This window comes from Miniopterus natalensis, chromosome 15, assembly GCF_054644295.1.
Source record: "Miniopterus natalensis isolate mMinNat1 chromosome 15, mMinNat1.hap1, whole genome shotgun sequence".
Taxonomy (NCBI): Eukaryota; Metazoa; Chordata; class Mammalia; order Chiroptera; family Miniopteridae; genus Miniopterus; species Miniopterus natalensis.
Window position 1 is genome coordinate 32487781 of NC_142095.1, and position 27164 is coordinate 32514944.

Sequence of the window (27164 nt, forward strand, 5' to 3'; positions counted from 1 at the left end):
CTCAGCTCAGAAATAGGTGGTCTCTGAGCACTGATTGAAGAGAGACACTGTGGGGCCCCCCAAGCTCAAGTTGAACCAATTGCTTTGGTCTCAACCTATACAACTGGCTGGAGGCCTAGGTATGAAGTTGACTCTGGGCCTTTGGATGTCAGGAGACAGCAGCCACAGTCTCCCATGATGTCCTAGTGTGGAGAAGGCTGCCAGAGGCCAGGAGAGTTTGGCTGGGTTGTGCTGATTCTTGGATTGCTGGTTATCTGGTGGAAGGTTTCTAATGGCCTTCCCTAGAGCTCTGTACTGTCACAGTGTGGAAAGTGTGCCCATCAAGTTTTCAGAGACCGCCAGCGTAGGGAGCACGGCAAAAAGAAAGCAAGAGTCAGGACCCACAGAGATCCCCAGAGCGCAGGGTGAATTAGACTGAAGAAAATGAAAGCCGGCTTCGAGCGGCAGTGCTGACATTCAGAAACGCAACTGCATGGGGGGGCACGAGGAGCAAGCGTCTCGGCCCAGGCTTGGGGGAAAGACTGAGAAAGTGGCATAGTCAGCCCAAGAGAAAGCAATCTAACTGGGACAGAAGAACCATTCTAGGACAAAAGAGGCTACCTGTAAGGTAATGAGTTCCCTGTCACTGGTTGTGTGTGAGCAGGATCTGGACAGGCTGTGAGTGGGAGTGTTATACAGCAGGCCCAAGCGCTGAACGGACTGAATTCAGTGCCCCTGCCAGCCGTGAAAGTCATGGATTCACCACACCCTGCTCGCCCTGTACCTATGCTGCAGACCCACCTCGCTCCATTCCCTCTGCCCTGCCTCTGCTAAGGCTGTTCCCTCCTCCCTAATGGCCCTCTCTCTCCCCCTTTGGCATTGCTCATTTAACTTCTGCCCATCTGCTCAGGGCTGCCTCCTTCACAGAGCCTTCTCTGAGCACCACCTCTGGCAGTCACTCCCATATCACCTGGGACCCACCTGTCAGCTTGTGACATCTACACTGTGCTTGGCCCATTTGGGCACAGCCTCATTATGTTGGTTGAGTTTTGCTCTGTGCAAACCATCTCAAATAAAATAAAGAGCAAAAGCCATCTGCACCCCTGCCACCCAAACAGAGATAATAGGTCTCACTTTTATGGGCTTCTTCCATCTTTGGCCATACTCAGATAGACAGACACCAGGACAGACATGCTGCGGTGCACTTACACGTCAGTCCTCTTACCCTGCTCAGGTCTGAGCAGGTGGGAGCCCAAGCCTGAGGTTATCAGGAGATCATGCCCAGCTCCACCACTGGGCCCTACACACCATAGGGGCTCAGGCATTGCCTGCCAGTGCGAGGAAAAAGGCTGCACTGAGCTGTAGGAAGAGCAGGATTGGGCCAGGCTGAGCAAGATCCGGGCTCTGGAATAAACTCTCTGTGTGGCCTCAGGTACGTTGCTTCACTTCTCTGAGCCTCAGTTTACCTGTGAGGACAATACGGGTGTCCTGTTATATGTTATAGGTGAAGCCCTACCTAGCATAGTGCCAGCAGAGGGATGCTCACAATGGGTTGGTTCCCTTTCCAATTCCTTGGACGGAGCTTGGACTTGGAATCCAATCTGGACTCTTCCCCTTATTGTCTGGGAGACTTCTTATCCTTTCTGAGCCTCCATTTTCTCACTTGTAAAATGGGAGAGTAACCGTAGCGCATGAGGTTGTGCCAAAGTATCCACTTTCCTCTCTCTTCCTTCATCTTGACTGTCTACCCTTTCCCTCTCTCTGGGCTGCTCCCCTTCTCTCTACCATCCAGCACCTCCCTCCTTCAGCCTGCACAAGCCTACTTCCTCTATGGGCTTTTCCTTAATTGCTTTCTTTCCTAGTGCTCTGAATTCTGGATAGCTGCCATTTGGATGCTCATTTTTGTGCATGACCAGACACCTCAGGCCTTGTCCCTGTGCTGGGAGGCCTTGCTGAGCCTTCTGGTCAGATGACCCTCGGGGAGCACAGAGAGACTGGGCTAGGGGAGCCTGTGGGGTCCTCATGGTAGTTCAGAAACCCCCTTGTGGCATCTGGCACACTGCTTCAGCCTAGAAGAAAGCAAAGAACACTCCGGTCTGAGTCGGTTGGCCCAAACATGCCTGGCCTGTGACCCTGGACAGGTCCCTTCATCTCTCAGAGCCTCCATGTTTGTGTCCATGCAATGGGGGAGTGGGGGGGGGGGGCGGCCCTTCCCCCTCCCTACCCCACAGGGCTGCTGTGAAGACCACATGCACAGATGGAGGTGACTGTCCTTTGCAAACAGTGCGGTGTGAGGTGCTATGTGTGGAACAAGAGCAGCATTTGGAGACAGAGCACTCAGGTTCCAGGTCTCCATCAGCTTCAGCTATGACCTCTGGCCCCCAGGGCCTCAGTCTCCCCATCTGACAAATGGGGGCAGACCAGCCTTCAGAAGGACTCTGATGTCCTCAGTGCTCCAGGCACAAAGGAAATCCTTAAGGCCTGGAGCTCCTTCGCCAGGACGTCCAGGCAGGCCCCAGCCCATGTCAGGTTCTTCGGACCCGGCAGAGTAGAAATGGTGAGGAATCGCAGGCTCATAAGTCCCCAGGGCCAGGCAGGGAGAGCATGGGCACCAAACCAGAGCACAGCTGCCTCCCGCTGCTGCCTCCAGAAGTGCCACTCAGTGTGGCTGCAGAGTTCCCTTTGCAAGGGAAGCCAGCAATCCAGATTTTCATGCAGTCTCCCAATGTTTACGTATTGGCAAGAAATCTCTATTCTTTTAAAGCTTGTGTGGGTCAAACAACAGATGGGTGGGCCCTAGAGCACAAATGCTGACCTGGGCCCATTTCTTTTTTTAATTTTGTATTTTAGGATAATTTCAAACTTTCAGAAAAATTGCTAGAATAGTGCAAAGAACGCCTAGGTGCCCTTCCCTCTGATTCAACTCTTGTTACCAGTTTGCCCCTGGTGCTCTTTCGGAGCCTCCCTCTTCCTCCTCACGCACACCTAATGGCCCCGGGCCCCTTCGCACTTCAGGTTGATTCCCTAAGAAAAGGATACTCTGTGTGTGACCACAGCACAGCTGTCATTCAGGAAACTCGATGTTGATGCAGCACTGTCGCCTAATATACTGTCCATGCTCAACGTTTGCCTACTGTCCCCACAGCATCCTCACTGGGACCCAGTGCAGGACACTGTGGCATTTAGATGTCCTGCCCCTTCAGCGTCCTTTAACACAGAGCCTTTCTTTGCCTTTCATGGAAGGCCAGTGGTCATGGCCTCCTAGGTCATGAACTCCCATGACAGTCCCATGGAAGCAATAAATGCCTGGACTTGTGACTGTGCAGCCTTTTGGGGTATTTACAGATCCCTAGAGAACCTAGCCTTGTCTTGATTTGCAGCTGGGGAAACTGAGGCCCAGAGCAGGAGTGTAAGGCCCCACAGAGGGCAGGGCCAGAGAGAGACCCCAGCCCTACAGCCTCCCAGCCCTGCACATTTCCTGCAGCCCCATGAATAAGCTCACCTCCAAGAACCCCACGATTTTATTACCCAGCAGTGTGGCCTGTTTGAAATGCCTGATGGTAAATTCCATTGGGAAGCCAACGACTAGTTGCCGTTAGTGTGGCCATGGAAGGGCCAGGGGGCCAGGGTGGGGCCTTGTCCTCAAAAGCAGCAGGGTCTAGCTCCAGCATGCCCATTGGCTCTGTTCCCTACAAGACCCCTACCTTCCTCCATCACCCCTGGAGCCAGAGTGTTAACAGCATGAGATTGCACAGGACATCAGCAAACCCTCTGGGGCCCACTGCCCACCTTGCCCACCAAGTGGTAGGCCAAGCATGGAGAGCCGAACCTGCCACCACTGCCACCACCTCCAGGGAGCCTAGGACGACACCATGACTGCAGGAAGGCCCAGTATGCTGCTAGGCCCGCGCTCTCTCCATTACACTACCCTGCCTCTTCTCCATGAGAGGCAGTGGGGTGTAGTGGATAGAGCACGGGTTCAAGTCCCGGCTCCATCACTAACAACTGTGTGACCCTGGGCCATCACTCAGCCTCCCTAAGCCAGAGAGGCCACGGGTGGGTGGATTGGGCTTGGGGTTGTGCTTGCACCAGAACCTACTTCACAGGGCTATCGTGAGGGAGATGCGGGCACTAAAGCCTTTTGCCAGCTGTCTGGTGCTCTGCAAGTGTGCATTATTACTGCTATTAACTGCCTTGCTAACAACAATGATGAAAGAGCTGAGTCTGGGCTGGGAATCGAATAACTTTGCTTGGTGTTGTGCCTGGAGGCAGATAATTATCCCCAGAAATGACCTCCATTCCTTTTTCACACCTCTACCCCAGAAAGAGACCTTTTAGAAGGTATGACCTCACCCTTCTTCCTGCCCAGGGAGAGCTTGGGAAGCCAAAACCGGGAGAGCGAGGAGTTCGGAGGTCAAGCCCTAACCTGTGCCTCAGGTGCTGTGCAGCCTCAATCAGCCATTTGCCCTTTCTGACTCCAAAGCCTCATTTTGTAAAACTAGGCCCCTCCAGCTCTGCAAGCAGGGGCTCAGTGTACCCCACTTAACCACTGCATGAGGCTTTGGCCCCGAGACAGCCAACATCTGGACCAGGCCAGGTGAGGCCCTTTTCCTGCTGCTCATAGCACGTCTAAGGTAGAGATGGGCTTCAAGCCTGCAGTCAGGAAGGTTCTGACCTACCCTCTGCTACCAGGTCAAAGGCAAGGTCCAGGTGGGACAGGAGAGGCTGCCTGGTTGGCAGAAGCCACAGTGTTCCCCAGGCCTGAGCTCCTTTCTCTCTCACGGATGGACGGGAGCTGGATGGCTGACACAGCCCCCTCCCCCCGCTCTTCTGCCTCCATCTCGATTCCTACCTTCCGACTCTGCCCATAAGCCTTCCTGGCAAGGTGGAAAGAGCAGAGACTAGAGCCCCCCCCCCCACTCCACCCCAGCTCTGCCCTCTCAGGCTGAATGTGGAGATGACCTCTTGGGTAGCTTCCCTGTCTGTGAAATGGGAGGGAGATGATTACTCACCGAGTCGCTGTGACAGTCAGGGGGCAGACGGCAGCTCAGACAGTACTTGGCCCAGTTCTCTTCCTCCCTCCCTCCAAAAATATTTTCAGTGGCTCCCTACTGAACACCAAACAAAGACCCAGTTCTGCAGCCCTCCACACAGGCTGCTCCACAGTCCTCTCCCACCCCTCCCCTCATGAGCCCTGGGCTTCAGTCCAGCTGACCCACCGCCCCACCTTTGCCTGGGCTGTGCCCCCTGCAGTCCACTGGGCCCTTGGGTCTCTGTTGTCTTGTGCTGTTGTTGATCCGTGTGCCTGTCTGCTCCCCTCAAACCCAACTAGACTGTGAGCTCCTAGAGGGCAGGGATCCCAGGATCCTCCCTTCAGGCCCCAGAACCCAGCACAGAGTTGGCACTCCACCACATCTGTCCCTCAAATGAAAAGTGTGGCCCTAGCAAGAGGCTCCACATTTGGTCAGTCTGTCTGCACAGGCCTGTGCTGGCCCCATCTAAACCCAGATCCAAACTTTCCAAGATGTAGCCTTTTAATGGAGGCTGCCCTACCCCAGCCAGGGATGGCCCTTGTCTCCAGGGACCCCAGGGAACCCAGACTTCATCACTGAGAGGTGAGACCTAAGCCAGACCTCCCATTTTGCAGAGGACAAAACTGAGGCCTGGAGAGGAGAGGGCTGGCCTCAGGTCACATAGCAAATCAGAAGCAGACACCAGACTGGTTCCCAGGTCCCCTCCTCTTTAGCGTAGGGTCCACTCTATTCACTCTCCACCATGCTGTATATTCTGAAGTGCTCTGTGGGAGCTTAGATGAGGAGGGGGCTACCAGGTGTTACCCAAGGGGCCATGGACAGTGAGGTCCTGATGCAAGGCCCTGTCGGGGCTCCCACACCCAAAGGGTTCTCACCTCGGCCCCCTACCCAAAGACCCTGCAGTTTTCCTTTGAAAAGTTTAGTCATCCAACCTTTGATTTGCATGCCTGTGGTTCTCCCATTGTGGCCACAGACTTGGGGGTTCAGCATTGCCCTCTGTAGGGGATCCTTGAACTGGGGTGTGACCTTGTAGGGGGATGACCTGGTACACTCAATTCTTCCTCTGGCAGAAGGGGCAGCCAGGTCCTGAGGCCCTTGTAGGAGAGAGGTCCTAGTAGGAGAGAGGGAACCCTGAGGAGGAAGGTTTGGATGAGAGGCAGAGGAAGGGCATTCAGGCAGTGTGGTAACTGTGTCAGCAAAGGGGGTGGAGGACTGGACACAAATGCCCGGTGAGCTGTGCACATGTCCAGGGCAGAGGACACAGGGCAGGAGTCAGTGGTCAAGGGCCAAGAGAAGGCTGGGGTCCGACACAGGGTGCTAACCGAGGCATTTGGACTTTGGGAAACTATGGAGGGTATCTGAGCTGGGGGACAGTGGTCAGAGCTGAAGCTGGGGCACAGAAGGAGGGAGGGCCAGAAGGGGAGCTTGATGCCCCACCTACTTCTGGAGCCAGAGGACCAGCTGGGGCTCATTTGAGGCTGGGCAGGGGGCATGCCAGGCCTTCACCAGTGTCCCCAGAGTTGTAGCCAGAGGCCACCTCCCTGGCTTCCTCCTCCTTCCTCCCTCCTCCCTGCCTCCCAGAGCAGAGCCGCCAGCTCCCTGCTGCGATGGGAGTGATTAGATTAGAAGGTGATTTTGGGGTCTGATTATCTTGGGTGGAAATTGGCCCCCTGTGTCTTTTTCCATCCCACCTAGAGCTGGGGAGGTGGGGAGCAGTGTCTCCATTGCCACCCAGGCTGAGCAGACTCTTTCACAAATGTGTTTGAGACCAGGGTGTGAGACCTGGTTTCCTGAAGGGACAGGTGGATAGGCTCGGAGACGGGAGAGTTCAAATCCTGGCTCTGCCCCTCACCAGCAGGGACCCTGGGAAAACCACTCCACCCTGAGCCTGAGCCTCAGCTTCCTCCTCTGTACACTGAGGGCCAGTGTGAAGACTTGGAAATGACTGGTGTGAAGGGCTTAGCACACTGCCCGGCACAGAGCAAGTGTCCTCTAGAACATAGCGCCAGGCACTGTCACTGCTGTCTGCACTCTGAATGCATGAAGTGTGTTCCTCCGTCACCTTTAAAGATCTACAGTGACCCCACCCCCACATGACCTCCCTGCGCCTCAGTTTCCTCATCTGCCTAATACTGCTAATATTTAACAACCCCTCCTGAGAGCCCACACACAAGCTGAGCTTGTGCACGACAAAGCATTTTAGCAGCAAGTTATAATATCCAGGGTCCCGTTACTGGGCCCTGGTTCCTCCTGTTTGTGTCCCTTAGGGGGTGGGTAGGCCGCAGGGTCTGCCTGTGATGGGAAGACACCAGGCCTGGGCTGCTTGGCCTGGCATCAGTGTCCAAGCTCATTCTGTGGTCCTTGGTATTTCCTGCCCAAAAGAGTACTGTCCTTCTGTCCTGGGAATGGGCAAGGAGCTAACAGAAGAGCTCGCCATCTGAGGATCTGGGTTCTGTTACAGTTCACCGGGTTTCATGCCCCCCTGGAAGCCTTTATGACTTAGTTTACCCATTCATGGATAGACAAACTGACTTTTACCTGCCTTAAAGGAGTTTCCTGGAGTGTGTTTGTCTTCATTTAAGATCCTGAGATATTGGATGCCCAGAGGCTCAAACACCACACACATACACACGCATACACACATGTACATGCACACACACAGATACACACACAATCTCAAGATACTGTTCAGTTCCTAGAAGGAAGGAGCAGGTGAAACATCTTGGGAAGTGGAAATAGATTGCTTGCTTTAAAGAAAGTGCTTCAAGTCCTGACTCATAACTTCCTGACGCTTATTTTAGATACAGTTCTACTGAGTTTGTTGACCTAGACTTCAAGTCTGAGGCACATTGGAAAATGAGAAGGCTGTTAGAGACATGTTACCCTGAAAACAGGGAGAAGTGGCCATCAATCTTGAGAGGAAAGAAGGAAAAACTCTAAGAAGCAGAACTGAGTTCAAGAAGCAAGTCACCAGGGCCATTTAGTGTCTGGGGTCAGTCACTAAATGGACCGCTCGGGCCCCTCAGACCCTGTCTTGCAAACCCAACGTAGTTCTTACTGTTTGACCTGAGGACAGCCCGAGACTCTGCTCCAGGCCAGGACTGGATTCCTACTTCTCTGTTGAAGAAAGAAGTATGTGCTTCATTGTAGAGAGCTTTCTATCCAGAGTGGTAAAAATTAAAATCAGGAAAAAATGGGCACCTGACTGTTATTTTACTAAATAGAGTGGCCTCTGGCAGGACTGAGGGGGCCTCCCCAGTTGTGCCCTGAGCCTCTGCAGGTGACACCACTCAGCCCAGTCAGTCGCAGGTGCCAACTCTCTTTTTGTGAGTGGCCTGTTTGTTCTGAGAAAGCTGCTAGCAGGATGCAGTAGCCGTGCATCTCCAGCACCAGCCTGAGGATGAGGGGCCAGCAGCCTCCTGATGTCAGACCTAGGTTGTCATAGCTGCTGTCCATTTCCTGGACCAGGTCCCAGCCGCCCTCACTGGGGTCACTTTGTTTCCCCAGAAAGGCCACAGCTTCAGCTGGTTTCCCCTTTTTCCCCCCGTATTTTTCCAATTTTTTTATATTGTGGTAAAATATTCAATAATATAAAATTGACCATTTTAACCATTTTTAAGTGTACAGTTCCATGACAGTAAATACATTCATATTGTTGTGAAGCCATCACCACCATCTATCTCCAGAATTTTTTTCATCCTGTAAAATTGAAACTCTGTCCCCATTAAACACTAACTCTCCGTTACCCTGCCCCTGGCAACCACCGTCCTACTTTCTGTCTCTGGGTCTCACTACTCTGGGGACCTCCTGTAAATGGAATCAAACAGTATTTGTCTTTCTGTGACTGGCGTGTTTCACTTAGAATTATGTCCTCTAGGCTGATCCACGTGGTAGCATGTGTCAGAACTCCCTTCCCTTTTAAGGCTGAATAATATTTTATTATATTGATATACAACGTTTTCAGTGGGTTTCCCTTTGCATATTCTCCTCCTTCTGCCGCAAACTTCCTGAGTGGTCCTGGACAGGTTGTTCCCTGACCTGCACGGTGGAGGGGCTTGCCTTTCAGTAGCAGCAAGACCCTCTAGTCAAACAAAAGCTGACACAGAAACCCAAAGATGAATGAAAATGGAGCCACTCTGAGCAGAGGTCACCCACCACCACCCCCAGCTTCTCCTGCTGCCCCCTGAAAAAATTCCAGGACCCTCTGGAACCCAGTTTGAAAAATCTAAAATTCTAGGAAAGGGGTTCTTAACTTTTCTTGCACCATGGACCCCTGAGGAAGTCTGGTATCATCATATGCTACCCCTATTCGGAATTACACTTTGAAATGCATAAAACGAAATACATTGGATGACAAAGGAAGACAGTGAGACTGAAATAAAGTAACAAAGTGTGTGATATAGTAATGTATGTGCTTCTTCATTATCGCAGTGTATAACAAGATCATATGTCAGTTTAATAATCACCTTAGTTGTAAAATAAGGGTATCATGATATCTGCTACAGCTGTCAAGTGATATGAAAAAAAAATGTGATTCTTATAACATGTGTAATGGTGTTGGGGCACCACTAACACTCCTGGGGTTTGTTACCTACATTCATAAAGGTGAGGGGCTACATTTCAGTTAGATGTTTGTAAAAATAAATTTGACATTGTTTTCTCAGCCTAGTTCACAAAGCCCTGGATTCTTTCACCAGATCTTTGGGAGGGGGCAAACCCCACTTTAATCCCCTATAAAGTGATTAGTTGGTATTTCTTTGCTGGTTATAGCATTAAGCAAAATGAGGCCCGGTTCTAGATAGATCAATAAGGAAAAGAGAGAGCTGTCCCTGCTTGGCCTGTAAGGGGGGGAGAGAAGTAAAAGAGAGATAGAGGGAGGAAGGACTCTCCAGGAGAGGGTGGTGGGTGGTAGGCCTGAACTGTCTGGAGGCCTAAGAACTGAGGTATAACAGTGTTTGAGTCCCAGGCCCATCACAGTGCTGTCCCAAGGTGAAATCATCCTAATACATTCATAGTTTGAACCTTAACTATGGGTGGTGTCCTAGAACCTCAGCAGGCAAATTGCCAGCAGACTCTGGATGGAGTTCCTTCCACTCCTTTGAGGAGGGGACTTGGCAGTGCAATGGTAACTTGGCCTCCATTCCCTTCCCCAGGGACGCACGTGATGGAGGGCTCTGGACGGATGGTGGTGACCGCTGTGGGTGTGAACTCTCAAACTGGCATTATCTTTACCCTGCTGGGGGCTGGCGGTGAAGAGGAAGAAAAGAAAGACAAGAAAGGTAAGCCCAACCCCCTTGTGGGCCAGGAGAGGAGCTCTTAAGGCCACTTTTTTGTTGTTGAATCATTCACTCCACAAAATAGTTATTGAGTGCCTTTTATGTCCATACCCTGTGCCAACAGTCACTTCCTGCATCCTCGAGGCCCTGCTCATGCCAGGAGGGCTCTGTCTGTTCCATCTCCAGGGTCTTGTCCCAGTCTCTGTCTTGTCCAGTCATGTCACGGAAGCCCCTCCTCCTCCACCACTGGGCCAGGCCAAGGGTGCTGAGCATTTGTTGAGTCTCCAGCCTCAAGTGTAATCTGGTCCCATCTGCACCCCTTATATCAAGTAGAAATCCCCACCTGAGCATATTTCTCCACTCTTCTCAACTCCACTGAGCAGAGCTGCAAACCCACCCATCATAGATTCTCCCCAGATGTGGGCAGAGGGGCTTCTAGGTAAGGTAGCTCCAAGTCAACTGCTATGAGCCCCTTTCAAATGCCCCTGGCACTGCCACCTCACCTGGGTTCTGGCTCCTCCTCCCCCTAGAAACAAGAGTCCTCCTTCCCTGGGCCCTTCTCAGAGCAACAGGCTGGCAGCCTGGGATATAGGTGCTTCTAAAAGCAGAGGAAGAGTGCTCAGAAGATACAGGAGCCCAGGCTTCTAGCCCAAGCACGGCCAGTTCCTCACTCAACACTCACACTTGGTCAGGACAGCCCCCTCTCACATCCTTAGTCTTTTGTCTTATCTCCTTCCCAAAGCTCAAGAGGAGGGTCCCCAAAACCCAGACTTCTTGGATTCCAGAGGAAGGAGATGAGATGGCAGGTTACCCGTGTTTGAATTTTAGGGGTAGCCCTCCTACCTCTAGCTCTCAGAGGTCAACCAGGCACAGAGCCTGGGTCACTATCAAAGGTTACTTGCCCCCAAGGATGAAACCCATTTCCTAGTGGGGTCCCCCTAAGATTATGGCTTCCCCACCAGTAGGAACAATGGAACTGAGATGTGATCAGTGAAATCCATATCTGGAGAGCAAGAGAAGAGCTGAGGTTGTAACTAAGAACAAAGTCCTGGCCTAGAGGACCAGAGCATGTCAGTACAGTGTCCATGCAATGACATAGAAGCTATGGCTTGCTGTGGCCCCAGGCTGCAGGCATTTGGGCAGATGTGGGCATTTAGGCAGGATGCAGCAACCTTTGCCCATTTCCTTGGCCTCACTGGGGCCTGGATGAGGGTCAGAAGGTCACTTAGAACAGACCTGTGTTTTTGAAAATGCCAGTAGGAAGACAGGTTTCTCCTGTCTCAAAGTGAGGGACAGGGTCCTTCACTCAACATTTACTTACACCCCAACGAGATGAGGGCATCAGTATAGAAGGAAGAGGTCAGATGTCAAGGTGACATCCCCGTGAAGATAGGGGACAGCCTCACCCCTCACATCCCCATGAGCAGCACAGCTGGGGCTGGGGCCCCCAGCACTGCCATCCCATCATCTCCATCAGGGACATTGCTTAAAGCCTGACAACCTTGGGTCCCCATTTCAGGATGACCCTGGGAGTGCCGGGATGTGTGTGTGTGCGTGTGTGTGCATGTGCGTGTGTGTGTGTACGCACAAATGAGGCTGTGTGTGCTTCTCCTTCATTAATATGTCTCAAAAATCATCACACAGGTGTGAAGAAGGGGGATGGCCTTCAGCTACCAGGTACAGTAAGACACCCCTCAGGGTAGTTGGGGCTTTTAGAAATAGCAGTAGCCTTTGACCACTGAGCCTGGGCCCTAGACCCAGTCAAGGAGGCTCCTTGACTGCAGGGGCTCTGCCCCACCAGACCCTCAGCTGTACTCTCGGTGATGCCAGCCCCACAGGACAAGCCAGTACCCCATTCTGCCTACTTGCTCCTCCAGTGCGTCGTCCTGCAGGCCAATGCCAATGGCACCACCACTGTCTCCATACGGGCCTCTGCCCCACACACATACATGCAGGGGCCTATCAACCCCACAACCCTGCTTCCCTGCCCATACCCACAGAGCCTGGCTGACTTCCCCTTACCCATGGCGTGTCCACCTCACCCAGCAGTCTCTTCCCTCTCCTGCCCACAGAACTTGTTCCCCCACCCTAAGAAAAAACAACATGAATGAATTTCACCATCTTGTATCATTTTTAATTTCTAAATTAAGGGAAACTCTCTAGTACCTTCTCTGTCTCATACACAGAATGTGACATATTTGATGTCTCCTTTTAAATGATGGGGCATCTCACACGGGATTGCCAAAGCAGCGTTTTGAGTGCTGGTTAGGAAGGAGGTAGCCATGAGTGGTGGCCTGAGTCAGGGGCATGAATCCTGCTAAGTCACTGCCCTCGACGGATGTTCTGCCTGTACACGTGATGGTGGTCATAGCAATACCCATTGGGAATGGCCAGCGCCGCAGTGACCAGTTGTTGAATGTTTTGAATTGAATCTGTGCCATGGGCCCCTCTGGCCCTGATGGGAAGCCTGAACCCCTGCCCTCATAGAACACTCTCTGATGGGGACCTGCCTGATTGGTAGGGCAACAGGGTGCATCTGTCAACACCTCCCCACAGAGCAGTGCCATCCCACCTAAGCACACTAATCATCCTCCATGTTTTATTTCAAAGACCCTCCATGTCTGAGTTTTTTTACCCTCACTTCTCTGGCATCTCTATGAGAACATTTCACCCCCCACCCCCAAATTTGAGTTTCTTGATCTCCAACCAGAGATTTTCTTTGAAGACTATAGTCATGTTACTTCCTCAAGTTGGTTCATGTCTTTATTGTTGTTGCTGTTCTGCATTGTTGCTTTTCTCCATTGTGACACACTGCATTTTCCATCCCTCCCACCCCCGCAGCGGCCGATGGTGCGGCAGGTTCAAATGCTGCAGATAGTGCAAATACCAGCCTAGTCAATGGTACGTCTCCCATGGCAAGCTCTCGGTCTCGGGTGGATGGGCATCTCTTTCCCCCACCCCCAACTTTGGGCTGGCCTCTCCCTATTCTGGACCGCACAGATCTTGGATGTGCATGGACAGCTCCGGGACAGTCGTCCTCTCCCATAGGGCAGGCGCTTAAGAGAGAAGCCACCACAGGGAATCAGCTCCATGCCCTCTTGCGGCACCAAAACGGCACTGGCTCCTGTGGGGCCTTTGACCCTCAGTGGAGCCCTGAAGAGGAACATGACCTTGGCTTCAGATTTGGCCCCAAGAAGCAATGTCCCACCTATGTGGCCCTCTCCTAAGGACGTTCCTGGCCCCTGCTTTGGGAAGAAGGCCTGGGATCAGGACCTGGGCTGAAGCTGGCATCTGGGTCCCCAGTGAAGGCTCCAGTCCTTGACTCTAAAATTATCTCGAGGCTGGGGGACCCAGGCCCAGTTTCAGTCCCTTGGCCCCACCTCATAGCATGGCTGAGCCACCGGTAGACCTTCCTTCCTCTTCTCTTTCACGGAGCGAATGGGCAGGGGGTTCGCTTGGGCTCGGGCCTGGTCTGTCCCTCGGATGTGGACTGGTGTCTCGCTGCTGCCTGTGCTGGAGCGTTTGTCCTGGGTCTTTGCATTCTGACTGGCCCCTCAGGGGGAGGGAGCTGCCACTGTACCTGGCCTGCATCTTACCTCCTCAGACGCAGGCCGGGAGGAGTTCCGTGCACTTGCCTCCAAGCCTTTAGAAGATGTCTTATTTCTATGCTCTCCCATCTTCAGAGCAATGAGGCTTCTATTATGTCCCCTGCCCCCAAATTAGGTAGCATGATAGTCACTCGGGCTGTTCCTGAACGGCTGAGAGCTGTTAGGGCTCAGTCATGAAGCCAGTGCCCCAGCACCGCTGCATACCAGGCACCGGGCTGTGGGTTTCTCATCCATTGTATCATTTGCTCCTGGAAAACAGGGAGATCTTGTCCCACCTCATCCTGCCCGACCTCTGGCTGAGCCACCTGGATTCAAAGGGACCAAAGATGGAAGCACCTCGTAGATGTCAGGGACTGGGCAAGACGCTGCTTCTGTTAGCAGCGCCTTGCCAAGTAGGACTAATTTGGGTGTGGGTCTATTTCAGGAACAGGGGAGAAAGGAAGACAGCTTGGGGTGTGGGAGGTGTCTTGCGTCAGGGAGGGGTGGTGAGGGATGACAGGGAAAAACGATGCAGGCAAACCCTCAGCCTGGGGGAGAAGGAAACAGGATGTGGCATCCTGCCTCCTCCAGGGTGATGAGCCTGCATCTGGGCTGGCCGGTTCCTAAAACTCAAAGTATCCCAAGAAAAACTGCAGGAAAGATGGGGAGCTGACATTTCTCGACCACCTAGGCACTTTGCAAGCATTTTATGCTTGCCTTCTCATTTAATCCTCATGACAATCCTATGATACAGAGTTTATTATCCCCACTTTAAAGATGAGGAAACTGAGGCCAGGGAGATCAAGACCTTAGCCCAAAGGTCACAGAACTAGGAAGCAGGAGAGCTGGGATTTGAACCCAGGCCTGGCTGGCTCTAAAGTGTGTGTTCCTCTTCCTGACCCAGGATTTCCTGATGGAGTGTGTCTTGTAAACTTCACAAGGATATTAAGAGGTCTTCCCCCACAGAAAAAGATCCTGTGATCAAAGATGTTAAGAATCTCTGGATAGACTTGGTGTCTTCCCGGAGGCAGGACTGCCTTGAATATGCTGCTGTGTATTGGAGAGTTACAGAGCTATGCAGGAGTTCCCAGTCCAATTTGGCTGGAGGACTTCTGGCTGAATCTGTGGGATTGTTATGCCCCTATAATACGCTTTGGGAAACAGTGCTCTAAGCCATTGCTCAAAATGTGATTGGAGGACCAGAAGGCTGGGCATCTCCTAAAAGCTTGTTAGAAATGTAGAATCTTAGACCCTCACCCCAGACCTACTGAATGGGAACCTTTGTTCTGACAAGCTCTCCAGGCTCCAAAGGGTGCATAAAGGTTGAGAGGCGCTAGACTGAGGCATGGTGAGTGAGAGAATTAACTGTCCCTTTTCCTTCACTCCTCTGAGCCAAATGGGGATGACTTGGAGATAAAAAACAAATTCATTGGCAGTATTCCCTTGTCTTTACTCCCCCAAACCCTGTCCCAACTGAAAGATAGTTGGGTTCCATTCATCCTGAAGGCCTTATGATTGCCATTATTATTATTTCTTTTATGATTATAAATGTAATAATACATCACTCTTAACCCCAGACATTTATAGGACACTTTGTGGTGCTTTTCGTAAGCTTGGTCAAAATTGTTGCATTTCACTGAGAAAGAAATGGAGAAGCAGGGAAGACAACTGACATTTCCCAGGTCTCCTAGTTAGTGATCTATCTGTCTCCCCAGAGATTCAGGTCACCTCTCCATGAATCCTCCACAGCCATGCTTTTCACACCCAAGTCCCTGGCAATGCTTGAAGAGAACAGACTCATTTGGGAAAGCTGCATCTGGCATCTGATGCAGAGGGATCTTCAAGTCCCCCCCCAGTTCCCCATTTTGGGTCCTGTCCTACATCCCAGCTCTCCTGAAACACAGCCCATCCTTCAGGTCCCACAGGGTGCCAGAGCTGGCTGTCCTGCCACAGTTCAGGGCCAGGAGAGCACCATTTCGCTGAGGAGAGCCCCCAGTAAGTCCTTTGCTTCTGAGAAACCAGGCCATCTGCACAGGAGCACCCCTAGAACACAACTACCTTCCTCAAACATATGCATTGGTGATTATTTTTCTGGCCACGTGGTTACTATGGAAATAAAAGAGGAAATTGCTAGCTTGGTTAATGGGCTCTGATAATATGCAATACAAATAAAGGCCCCTTCGTGCCATCTAAAAGCAACTATTGAAGTGGAGTCCTCTGGTGCCCTTTAGCCCAGTTTATAAAATTATTTTTTAAAATAAAAATAATTGTTGTAGTTCATTTCTGTTTGCTCTAAATGGCCTTTTTCTATTTTGTTTCTTAATGCGGTAGAAAGAATTTTACAATGGAGCAACGAAGGCCTTTCTCTTTGATCCCAGGTGGGTCACTGAGCCTTTGCTGCGAGAGGCAGAGGGAAGAGCACTGCACTTTCCTTGGAGAGAGAGAGTGGGGTTGGGATCCAAGGAAGCCACTTCCTGGGCCCTGAGTCCCCGCAACCAGGTATGGTGATGGTGACAACACTGTTGATGGAATTAATATTGCAGCCACAGAGTGATCATCAGGATGCTCCATATAAGAGCTGCTCTGAACTTTCCTTGGCCTCAGTTTCTTCATCTGTAAAATGAGTGAGGAAAGCTCTCCCGCCCGCTTTACAGGGTGTTGGGAAGACTGACAGGAGATGACTCTTGCACACTGCAAAAGGCTGAATGAGCCAGCGGTTATTACTAAGACAACTTTTAGGTGTTCTGGGAGGTGAACATTGCATCCCCATTTTCCAGAGGTGGGAGCAGAGGATGGGCGAGGTAATGCCACAAAGTTAGCTGGTGTCAAACAAGGGCTTCGGGAGCCCAGTCTCCCCAGTGCCACCTCAGTGCCCCTCCCCTCGTCTCAGAGGGGCTGAGAGGTGGCTGTGTTCTCCCCAACTGGGTGGAAACATGCACACACTTTGGAGCCACATCTCCACTTACCCACCGAGACCCGGGCAGGCCATCTCCCTCTCTGAGCCTCAGTTTCTCATCTGTAAATGGGTATAAATGCAGGAGCACCCTTGTAGGGATGCAGTGAGGACTAGATGACATCATGGAGGTTGTGTATGCGCCTGGCACATGGTGGGTTCTTCTGGAATGTAAGCTGTGGGAATCACCTTTGCAACAAATGTCTAAGGGTGGCTGACCTCCTCTGACCCCTCCAGAGGTGGTGAGGCCTGCATGCAGAGTCCTGGGTGAGCTCAGTGGACAGGCCCAGTGGGAAGGTGTCCCTCTCCACAGTGCAAACAGGGGAAGGCAGGTGTCTCAGCTACCAATGAGGAGTCTCTAGCCTCTCCCACCCTGCCAACACAGCCTACAAGCCTCTGGCTGTGGAGAGGGCCTCCCAGGCAGCCCTGATTAAGGGATGGGGAACCGCAGACTCAGCCTTTTCCCTAGCACTAGGCAACATCAGGAGCTGGTCTGCAGGGCCAGGGGTGGGAGGCACCTGTGGGAGCCCACCCACCCGACCTTTCCTTTCTAATGTGGCCTGAGCTGGTCGGCCTCAGAATAAAGAGCGCAAGTGCCAATGGAAAGGAGGTTGGCAGCTCCCTGGGAGCCAGGGTAATCCCACCAAGACACACTTGGGGTACTGCAGAGCCCACCACTGAGAGTGCCCACCCTTTGCATGGGTCACTCTCAGTGGGACTGGGCGTGGGGCTCGCCATGCTGGGGCTTCACACCCCTTCAGAAGGAAAGGAGAAAGTAGCATTATTTCTCCTGGAGCCAGGAACTAAGGAACACATTAACCAGACTTCCCCGTGTCCCATTCTAGAATCAATCTCTCCCTCCCTCTCTCTCTCTCTTTCTGTCTCTCTCTCATTTCCCTTCTCCTCCTCTCAGCCCACAAAAAGCACCAATCAGATTACTCCTTGGGGACCTGAGAACTCTCACTCCTCTGCTCCCTGCAAGCCAACCCTGGTCCCTTTTACCCTTCAAGGCTGTCGTTTAATCTGTAAGATGCCTAGGGCCAAAATAATTCCCATCGAAACATTTTCTCCAAACCCCCAGAGAATCAAGACAGACCCTGCAGCCCACACGCTGGCCAGGTTTGCTCTTGTCTCTCGGGCATCCCCAGTATCCCTTTGTGGAGGGACAGAGTCGGCTTGGCCCTTCCTCCATCTGTGACATGAATGTCCGTGGCCCTGTTGAGTCTTCGTGATGACCGATGTGTGTTGTCTGTTCTCTGTTGTCTGTTAAAATTCTTTGTCGTGTAGGTAAAATGCAGGATGGCACTGTGGACGCCAGCCAGAGCAAAGGTAACCCTTTTGTATTAACCGGGTCCTGTGGTCCCTGCGGCCCCTCCCCACCGGTTCTGAGGGCTACGCCAGAGGCAGACGCGGCTGCAACTATGGGTGCCTGACGTCTTTGGGGGGTATAGCTATGATTCACGTGGTACCAGGCCAAATGGAGACTTCATCCGGTGAGGATGGGACACCTGCAAGCCAGCTTCCCCCCAGCCTTTGAGCTACGCTGCCCTTTTAGCTGAATACTTGAAGCTGGTTCTTTGAGATCCTTAGGGGAGAAGGGTTAGGCCTCAGGCCCACTAGTCAGTCCTGCTCCGAATGAGGAGGGGGCTTGGCCCATGGATGGGGACATTCTCTTTTACCTTTTAAGCCCACTTTTTTTTGTCCCTACTGTCTAGGGATAACTTAATATCCCAGCAAATGGTCTAAGGACCAATAGGTAAAGCCCAAGCCATGTGTCTTGTTTGAATGTGGGAAAAGCCAACGGGCCATTCGGAGAAGTCCCAGAGGAGACTCCAGCCCACTTCTGCTGGGAATCCAGGGTGGAGCCATGTCACACTCCCTTATGTGTCCTGGATTCCAGGTCTCAGGCAGCCAGTGGCCTTGGTTCCAATGTCTCTGGCTGGAAGAGGCAGACCCCCCATCACAGGGCTTCTGTGCCGGCCATGCGGGGGCCCAGGCAGGGATGTGGGTGCCTCACCACACTCCCCCAGGCAGGCAGGGTGGGGGCCAGCATCCCCACCCTGCAGGCTGACCTGTGTGTGCGCATGTCTGTGTGTCTGTGTGTGTGTCTGTGTGTATACATGCGTGCTCTGCCACTTGCAGCCAAACAGCAGGATGGGGCAGCCGCCATGGAGATGCAGCCCCTCAAGAGTGCTGAGGGCGGCGACGCTGACGACAAGAAGAAAGCCAACATGCACAAGAAGGAGAAGTCGGTGCTCCAGGGCAAGCTCACCAAGCTGGCTGTGCAGATCGGCAAGGCGGGTGAGTGTGCAGGGGAGCTTCCCCTAGCTCTGAGTTCCCATCTCCTGGTCTGTGAAATTGGGATACCCAGTGGTCCCTACTTCACTGGTTGCTAGGAGGATTAAAGGAGATTATGCACAGAGTGCTTAGCACTTGGCGGGTGTGGTGACTGGAGAGGAGCCAGATCCTGCAGGGCCTGGAGTTTGCAGTGCAGGCTTTATCCTGAGGATAGTGGGAGCCATGGAAGAAGTTTGAGCAGGGGAGGGCAGGGATACATTTGGACTCTATAATGAGCACCCCAGCTGCAGTGCATGGGAAAGATTGAAGAGGCTGAGAGCAGTGCCAGGATCCCCAACAACAAGCTGGGCTTCCCAATTGAGTTAGCTGCAGGTGAAGGCTGGTGACATCCTTCTGGCCCAGGAAGCCAAGCCCAGCTGCAAGGTGAGCCCTGCACATCTGACGCAGCCTTGGCCTTCCCTCCTGGGTAAGGACGTGGCAAACACCAAGGCCTCCCCACCTGGCTGCTCGCTCCTCCATGGCTGTCTCCCGGCTCTAATTATAGGCACCGCAGTGTGGAGAAAGGAGGCAAATTATAGGCTTGGCTGTCTATATTTAAACTCGGGGTCCTGGTGACAGCTCCCGGCTGCCGGGAGCTTGGCCTCCCGCCCCGGCGACTGTCAGACAGGGATAGAGCAGGCTCTGAGGTTCCACAGCTGGAGGATGGGGGGACAATGGGCTCGGGGATTTCCTCCGTGCCCGCCATGGAGAAGACTCCCAGGAAACACGACACCGGGGGACAGGGAGTGAAGCAAGAACAACCCTGTGGCTTTCAAAGTTCCTGCTCACCTCCCTTCCCCTCCTTGGCCCTGTCACGACGAATGGAGTTCAGAGTCAAGCGCTTCTGGATTCACATCTCACCTCTGCTTCTCTCTTGGGCTGAATCCCCTGAAAGCAGAGCTGAGGATGGGTGGGCTTGCGATTTGGGGAGGGGGTGCTCACAGGGGAGACCTGTAAAAGGCAAGGGACGCATAGGGACAGGGAAGAAGCCAGATACAGCTGAAGTTTCAGGGAAAATCCCAGTCTCCACCTGCTCCATGGGGAGCTCTGGAGCAGAGGACCTCTGCAAGGTCTGTTCCACCTTGCAGCAAGAGGGCGGGGGGGGGACCCTCAAATCAGCCATTGGATATTAGCCATCCAGTTGGGGTGGAGTGCACTCCCAGGCACTTCCTGACAAGGAGACTGCAATCGCCCAAGAGCAATCCTTCTCTGGCAGAGGCACTGGCTCAACACCTATGGCACATGGGGATGGGCACAGAAACTGGCAAGAGGGATCGCAAGGGGTCCCAGAAGGTAGCTGCTTGCATTTGCTAGCTCTACAGTGCCTCCCTGGCCTGTGGCCTTGGGCGAGTCATGTCCCCTCAGTTTTCTCATCTGAAAAAGTGCCCCCAGCTATTTCCTCTGCCAGGAGCTCTCTTCAGCCAGGTCACCACCTGGCTGCTCCTTCTCATTGTTCATCTGTCTGCTCATACATCACCTCCTCCAGGAAGTCTTCCCTGGCCACCCTAGCTTAAATAGCCTCTCCCTACCTGCCCATGTCACTTTTTTTCTTTTAATATTGAGATATAATTTATTTACATAAAAAGCACACACATTTAACATGTACATCTTGATGAGTTTGGACATATGCATACACCTGTGAGACCATCACCACAACCAGGGCACTAAATATATCCACCATCTCCAAAAATTTCTTTGTGGTCTTTTGTAGTTTTTGGTTTTTATATAAAAACACTTAACGGATCTAGCCTCTTAACGAGTTCTGAAGTGTACAATACCGTATTGTTAACTGTGAGCACCCTGTTGTACGGCAGAGCTCTAGAACTTGTTCATCTTGCGTAACTGAAACTTTATACCCACTGGAAAACAACAGCCGCCTCCCCTCTCCCCGCAGCCCCGGCAACCATCCTTCTAGTCTGCTTCTGTGAGTTGGCCTGTTTTAGATTCCTCATACAGGTCCTTCTCTATCTACCTGTTTCACTCTGCAAAACGTCCTCCAGGTCCATCCGTGTTGTCACAAATGGCAGACTTTCCTCCTTTTTACGGCTGAATAATACTCCGTTGTATGTTACACCACATTTCCTTTATCCATTCCTCTGTCAGTGGGCATTTAGGCTGTTTTTTTTTATCTTCAGCTTGTGTCACAATCTAGCACGTCATCTGGAGTCTTCTTCACAGCATTGTTCATATCTGAATTATCCTGTTTGCGTTTGTTTCTTGTCTGCCTTCACCTCTAGGATCTCAGCTTCCCGAGGGCAGGGACCCTGTCCTCTTTACTGCCGTGTCCCCAGTGCCTGAGTGAATGAGTAAATCAGTGGCACCAGCTGCACACCACTGTTGTGTGAGAGCACCACGCAAGCAGTTCTTATTTATTCACGTGGTCACTCGGCACACATTTCTTGAGCACCTACTGTGTGTCAGGCACTGTCCTAGGCACTTTACATTCAGTGATCGCATTTGATCCCTACAAAACCATGTGAAATAAATATGCACCCCCATTGTACAGAGGAGCAACTGAGGCTCTGTGAGGATCAAGGACTTGCCCCAGGCCACAAAGCAAGTAAGTGGCAGAGCTGGGATGTGAGCTAGGGTTGGCCTGACCCTAGAGCCCTTTTGGCCAAGGGTTAGGTCCACATCTCACTTCCCAGGGCCCCCGACTCCCAGGAGAGCCCCTGAGCAGTTCTCCCCCACCCCCTGTCGCAGGCCTGGTGATGTCGGCCATCACGGTGATCATCCTGGTGCTGTACTTCACCGTGGACACCTTTGTGGTCAACAAGAAGCCATGGCTACCCGAGTGCACACCTGTCTACGTGCAGTACTTTGTCAAGTTCTTCATCATTGGTGTGACGGTGCTGGTGGTCGCCGTGCCCGAGGGGCTCCCTCTGGCCGTCACCATCTCGCTGGCCTACTCTGTGAAGGTGAGCAGTGAAGGGCAGGACCAGCCAGCTGATGCCGCTGAGACTGGCTGCCCCCAGCTGGGGGTCTGTGGTGTGGCCTGGGGCCTTTACTGGGGTTGAGAGAAGAGCTAAGAAGAAAGGAATGGACACTTGGGTAGCTCAGAGAGAGGATGTAAGCAGGAACCCAAAACTCACATGCGTTCAGGCGCCTGTGGCAAACGAGAGCCACATCCTGGCTAAAGAGACAACCGTTATTCAGCCCAGCCAAGTGTCACTTTGTGGGAGTACAGGCCCAGTATTGCCAGATCTTTACTTTTTTTTTAAGAGAAGCCAGAAATCTGGACTCAATATAAACTCTCCTTATTTTTAAACATTGACAATCAACCCAACTTTAAACAAAAAATAAAATGCAGACATTACCGTGCAGGCCCAAATCCATCACGTCAGTCTGGCCAGCACAGGCACAGGCCCTACCATAGCCGTAGTACTTAATGCAACTGCTAATCTCAGAGATTGCTTCCTAAAATTTGAAAGAAATAAGCCTAAAACAAAAAATATGCCTGACTTTATGAACGCCCCCTCCTCTCAGGAGTTGGGCTGAAAATATAAGGTTCTAAAAGAAGTTCAGTGAAGGGCAGGTGGGCCCTTGCACGCCAACTGCGGGCCTTCTGAAATGCTGCCCTGATGGCGGAGTCCCACCTACCCCTGCTCCCAGGCCTGTGGCCTTCTTCAAAGCCTGAACGCTGAATTGAGCGGGCTGGTATCCCCATGGGCACTGTGCAACCAGCCCTCCTGAGGGCACTTCAAGCCTGGCTCACCCCCAGGTCCTCACACCCTGGGCTCATTCTCTTTCCTTGGCCCTGTGGTTTTCACACTTCGGAGGGAGGGCTGCACTCCTGTTTCCCAGGGCCCTGATGCCAGGATGTCCCTGCGTGGGTGGAGGCCTGAGCGTGTTTATAAATAAGGCATTCGCTCTGAGACGTTGGCAGAGCCTCCGGAGGGCATGGCTAGCGTCAGTTTCCAAGCTGGAATTTGGGCTGGGCTTGCCGATGTAATTTCATACAGAAAAGAGATCTCTGGCAGGTGCCAGAAAGTGGCAGCTCTGTGTAAAGGATACGGCCCTTATCGTCTCCTTGTTTTAGGGCTCTCAAAGAAACTCCATCCCACAAACCAGAGCCCAAACAGGTCGCAACACCATGCTCGAGGGCCGGGGTCCTGGAGGTGGAGACTCTCGCACAGCCATGAGTCAGGACCTCACAGCCCTCCAGCTGCGCTCCGGGGGAAGGGGGTGGGGTCTCCTTCAATGTCATACAGAGTTGGTTTGGGGGAATTATGTACAGACATTTTCAGGCCTCCACACTTTCTGCACTTTGTATCTCTGGCACCTGGTGCCTTTAGATGTCTCAGATAATGTTACTTATACAGTCACTTGATAAACTTAGTACAGCACCCCAACCCAGGAGAGGCACACTCTCCCCTCTCTGAGCCTGGACTTACCCCTTGGAGACCACCATCAAAAGGGAAGAGATGAGCACTTAGATCAGCTCTGTCTAATAGAGATCTGATGTGAGCCGCAGGTGTAATTTTAAATTTCCTAGTGACCACGTTAAAAAGGAAAAGTAAAAAGAAACAGGCAAAATTAATTTTAATAACAATTTATTTAACACCATGTGTCCAAATTATTATCAAGCCAACGTGTAATCAATATAAAAATTACTAGTGAGCCCTGGCCTGTTTTGCTCAGTGGTTAGAGCGTCGCCCGTGGACTGAAGGATCTCGGGTTTGATTCCAGCCAAGGGCACGCACCTCAGTTGCAGGCTCGATCCCCAGCCTGGTTTGGGGCACTTGCGGAAGGCAAACAATTGAGGTGCCTCTCTCACATTGATGTTTCTCTCTCTGTCTCACCTTCTCCCTTCCACTCTCTCTAAAAAATCAGTGGGGAAAAATATCCTCCAGTGAGGATTAAAAGAAAAAAGAAAGGCTGTTGGTGTGCGAGCTGTATCATTCTGAGTGGTGGCATTATGGCTGATTTGTTTTCTTTTCATTTTTTATGTGTCTGTATTTAAAAGAAATTCATGATTTCTGTCATGCAAGTTACAATGTGTATTTGCTGTAGAAAAAAAATCTATAGTTTTTTTAAAGAAGACAATAAAAATCTCCTATAATTCTACCACCCAAAGATAATGACACTAATAATTTGATATTTTTCCAGATTTCGCCCTATGTCTATAAACACATATATCCCCAAAATGTATTTACTTTTGGTGAAACCAAAGTGACAGCGAAAACCAGGCACCAGTGAAAAATGGTACATTTGAGAAAATTCATAATAAATAAAAAATAGTTATTTATATTAGGGTGTAAGAGAAAAATATTTGAAGTAATCAGAGGGGACCCAACCTTAACTTATCCTTACCCCTATTTTTTCCATTAAAAATGTAGGCTAACTCTTTAATCCAAATTAATAGAGTCGATTAATCAACTCTTTTATTTTTTTTAATCCTCACCTGAGGTCATGCTTTTATTGATTTTAGAGAGATGGGAAGAGAGAGGGAGAGAGAGAGAAACATCAATGTGAGACGGAAACATCAATTGGTTGCCTCCCGTAGGCGCCCCGACTGGGGATTGAACCCGCACCTGGGTAAGTGCCCCGACCGGGAATGGAACCGTCAGCTTTTCAGGGTAGGGGACAATGCGCCAACCAACTGAGCCACACCGGCCAGGGCAGCCAACTCTGTTAAGTGGCTCAGTTAGTAATGGGGAAGAAAAGGGTGGCACACACAAAGGAGCCCAGGTGTCAGAGGCTGCGGAAACCACATGTGTAAAAGCAGAGGGACAGACTGCCGCAGCCCTTCCTCTTTCACTACGTGTTCACCCAGTACCCCCAGCACCCCAGCACCCCAGTTCCCTCTCCTCACTGTCACCCTCTCACCTGCCCCTCCCCCCAGAAAATGATGAAGGACAACAACCTGGTACGCCACCTGGACGCCTGCGAGACCATGGGCAATGCCACGGCCATCTGCTCGGACAAGACGGGCACGCTGACGACCAATCGCATGACGGTAGTGCAGGCCTACCTTGGCGATGTCCACTACAAGGAGATCCCCGACCCCGGCTCCATCAACGCCAAGACCATGGAGCTGCTGGTCAACGCCATCGCCATCAACAGCGCCTACACCACCAAAATTCTGGTAAGTGGCATGGGCTCCACTACCGAGAGCAATGTCCGTGGGGGATGCAGAAGCACTGGGCGGGTTGAGCAACGTGACTCATATTTTTAAATCCTGTTGATGCATTTGGGGTGGTCAGATAGTAAGTGACTTGATTCTCTAACTTAGCTGTTACGTTTGTATGACCAAAAATACAGGATGGGGCAAAAGTAGGTTTACGGTTGTAAGTACATGAAACACTGAGTTTATTCTTGTGTTATTTATTAATTGTTGTATTATTTTGCAGACAAACAACTGTAAACCTATTTTTGCCTCACCCTGTGTGTGTATGTGTGTTATCTTTTTTATGATAGAGTGTTTTTTTAATTTTTATTGAATTTATTAGGGTGACATTGGTTAATAAAATTACATACGTTTTAAGTGTACAATTCTATAATACATCATCTGTGTATTGTGTTGTGTGTTCACCACCCAAAGTCGTATCTCCTTCAGTCACCATTTATCTCCCTTCATTGTCTTTTTAAAATCCTGTCATTACCCATCCCCTAAAAAATTGTTGTAAAAAACTTTTTTTATTAGTTGGCTTTTGCTGCATAACAAACCACTCCAAGACGTAGTGGCTCAGAACAAAACTATATTTAGCTCACAATTCTGTGAGTCAGCAGTTCGAGCTGGGCTTAGCTGGGTGGTTCTTCTGGACTAGGTGGGGCTCTGCTGGTCTTGGCAGGACTGTAGGCTGATGACTATGGCCTCTGCTAGATGGCTCCTCTCTGCTGGGTGTCATCCCACCTCCTCCAGCTTGTCTGGTGTTGCATAACGCAAATTCAACTGAGTAAAATTTAAATATCTTATTAGCTTTATTGAATGATTCATGAGTCAGGCAGTATTCCATCTAGCAAGGAGAAAAGAGCTCTGAGGAAATGTACAAAATCAAAGACTTTTATAGGCAGAAGAGGGGAAAGAGTCAATTGTTTCAGGCTTAGGTAACCTACCTATGGGGGACAGAAGGGGGCTACCAGGTGGATTCCCTGACCAGAAAATTCCAGGTTGGTTAAGATTAAATTCCTGGGAGAGGGTAAAACTGCCATTAGGTTAGTTATTAAGTATTGGTTTGGTGATGTGGGCTTAGCACAGATGACTCCATTTTGGGCCTGCTATCTCTTTTCTAACAATTCCCCTTTTCAACCAGACTCCCAGCTTAAGTGAGAGATGTGATAAAACTTTAAGACATTAACCACTCCGTGTTTCTCGCAGCTTTTACTGATCCTCTGTGTGATTCACAGGTCATGACTTTATTTTTCAGAATCTCTATGATACTCACAGTCCACAGATTCAGGTTCACAATTTTGAAGTCAGTCACTCTCTTCATTCTTTTTCTGGTGTTCCAGTCTTAAGGAGATCATTTGCTTGGCTAGCGCCTAGTGCACTTTAAACTTTTGAGAGAATATAGCATGCCAGGGAGACTACTGTGACTACTCTAAACGGGATAATTCTCAGTATCTAGAGTGTACTTTGGAGCCATGGTCCCCAAGATCTAAACCAATCAAAATCAAATAAGTCAAAGAAAGACCCTACTGAAGGAATCACTCTTTAAGCCAAGTGGCCTGCTCAGTGATCTTATGTAACTGAGTTTCAGCTTCCTCACAAGTGTTAATCCAGGTGCAATAGGTCGGCGTTAACCACAGCATATATACACCTTTCCGCACAGCTAAAAGATGATAAGGATATTACTATAAGGAACAACCTTGGCCAGAGAGTCTAAAGATTTTTCTTGGGCAGCTATTATCTTAGCAGTGGATTCAGCAATATCTTCAAGAGTTTAGGAGAGGTTTCTAATCATAACCTCATTCACGTTTACTCCTAACCAGGGAAGTAAGGCCTTGCCAAAGGAAGTGAATCCTGAGTTATGAATGCCTCCTGGTAGGCCTTTTC

The 27164-nt window shown here is 51.1% G+C and overlaps 1 protein-coding gene across 16 annotated transcripts in view; it reads left to right on the forward strand.

Moving 5' to 3' along the window:
• The window catches only part of ATP2B2 (ATPase plasma membrane Ca2+ transporting 2), a 119629-nt gene that overhangs the window by 41916 nt on the left and 50549 nt on the right, over nucleotides 1-27164 (forward strand). For 7 of the 16 annotated variants that reach the window (XM_087824636.1, XM_087824637.1, XM_087824640.1 and 4 more), the window contains 5 exons: nucleotides 10166-10291; nucleotides 18116-18157; nucleotides 18971-19129; nucleotides 21869-22083; nucleotides 25011-25253. In XM_087824636.1, coding sequence (XP_087680762.1) covers nucleotides 10166-10291; nucleotides 18116-18157; nucleotides 18971-19129; nucleotides 21869-22083; nucleotides 25011-25253 — 785 coding nt within the window. Of the gene's footprint in view, nucleotides 1-10165; nucleotides 10325-11932; nucleotides 11966-13129; nucleotides 13190-18115; nucleotides 18158-18970; nucleotides 19130-21868; nucleotides 22084-25010; nucleotides 25254-27164 lie in introns of all 16 variants that reach the window. The other 9 variants (XM_087824635.1, XM_087824638.1, XM_087824641.1 and 6 more) reach the window with 6 other exon arrangements.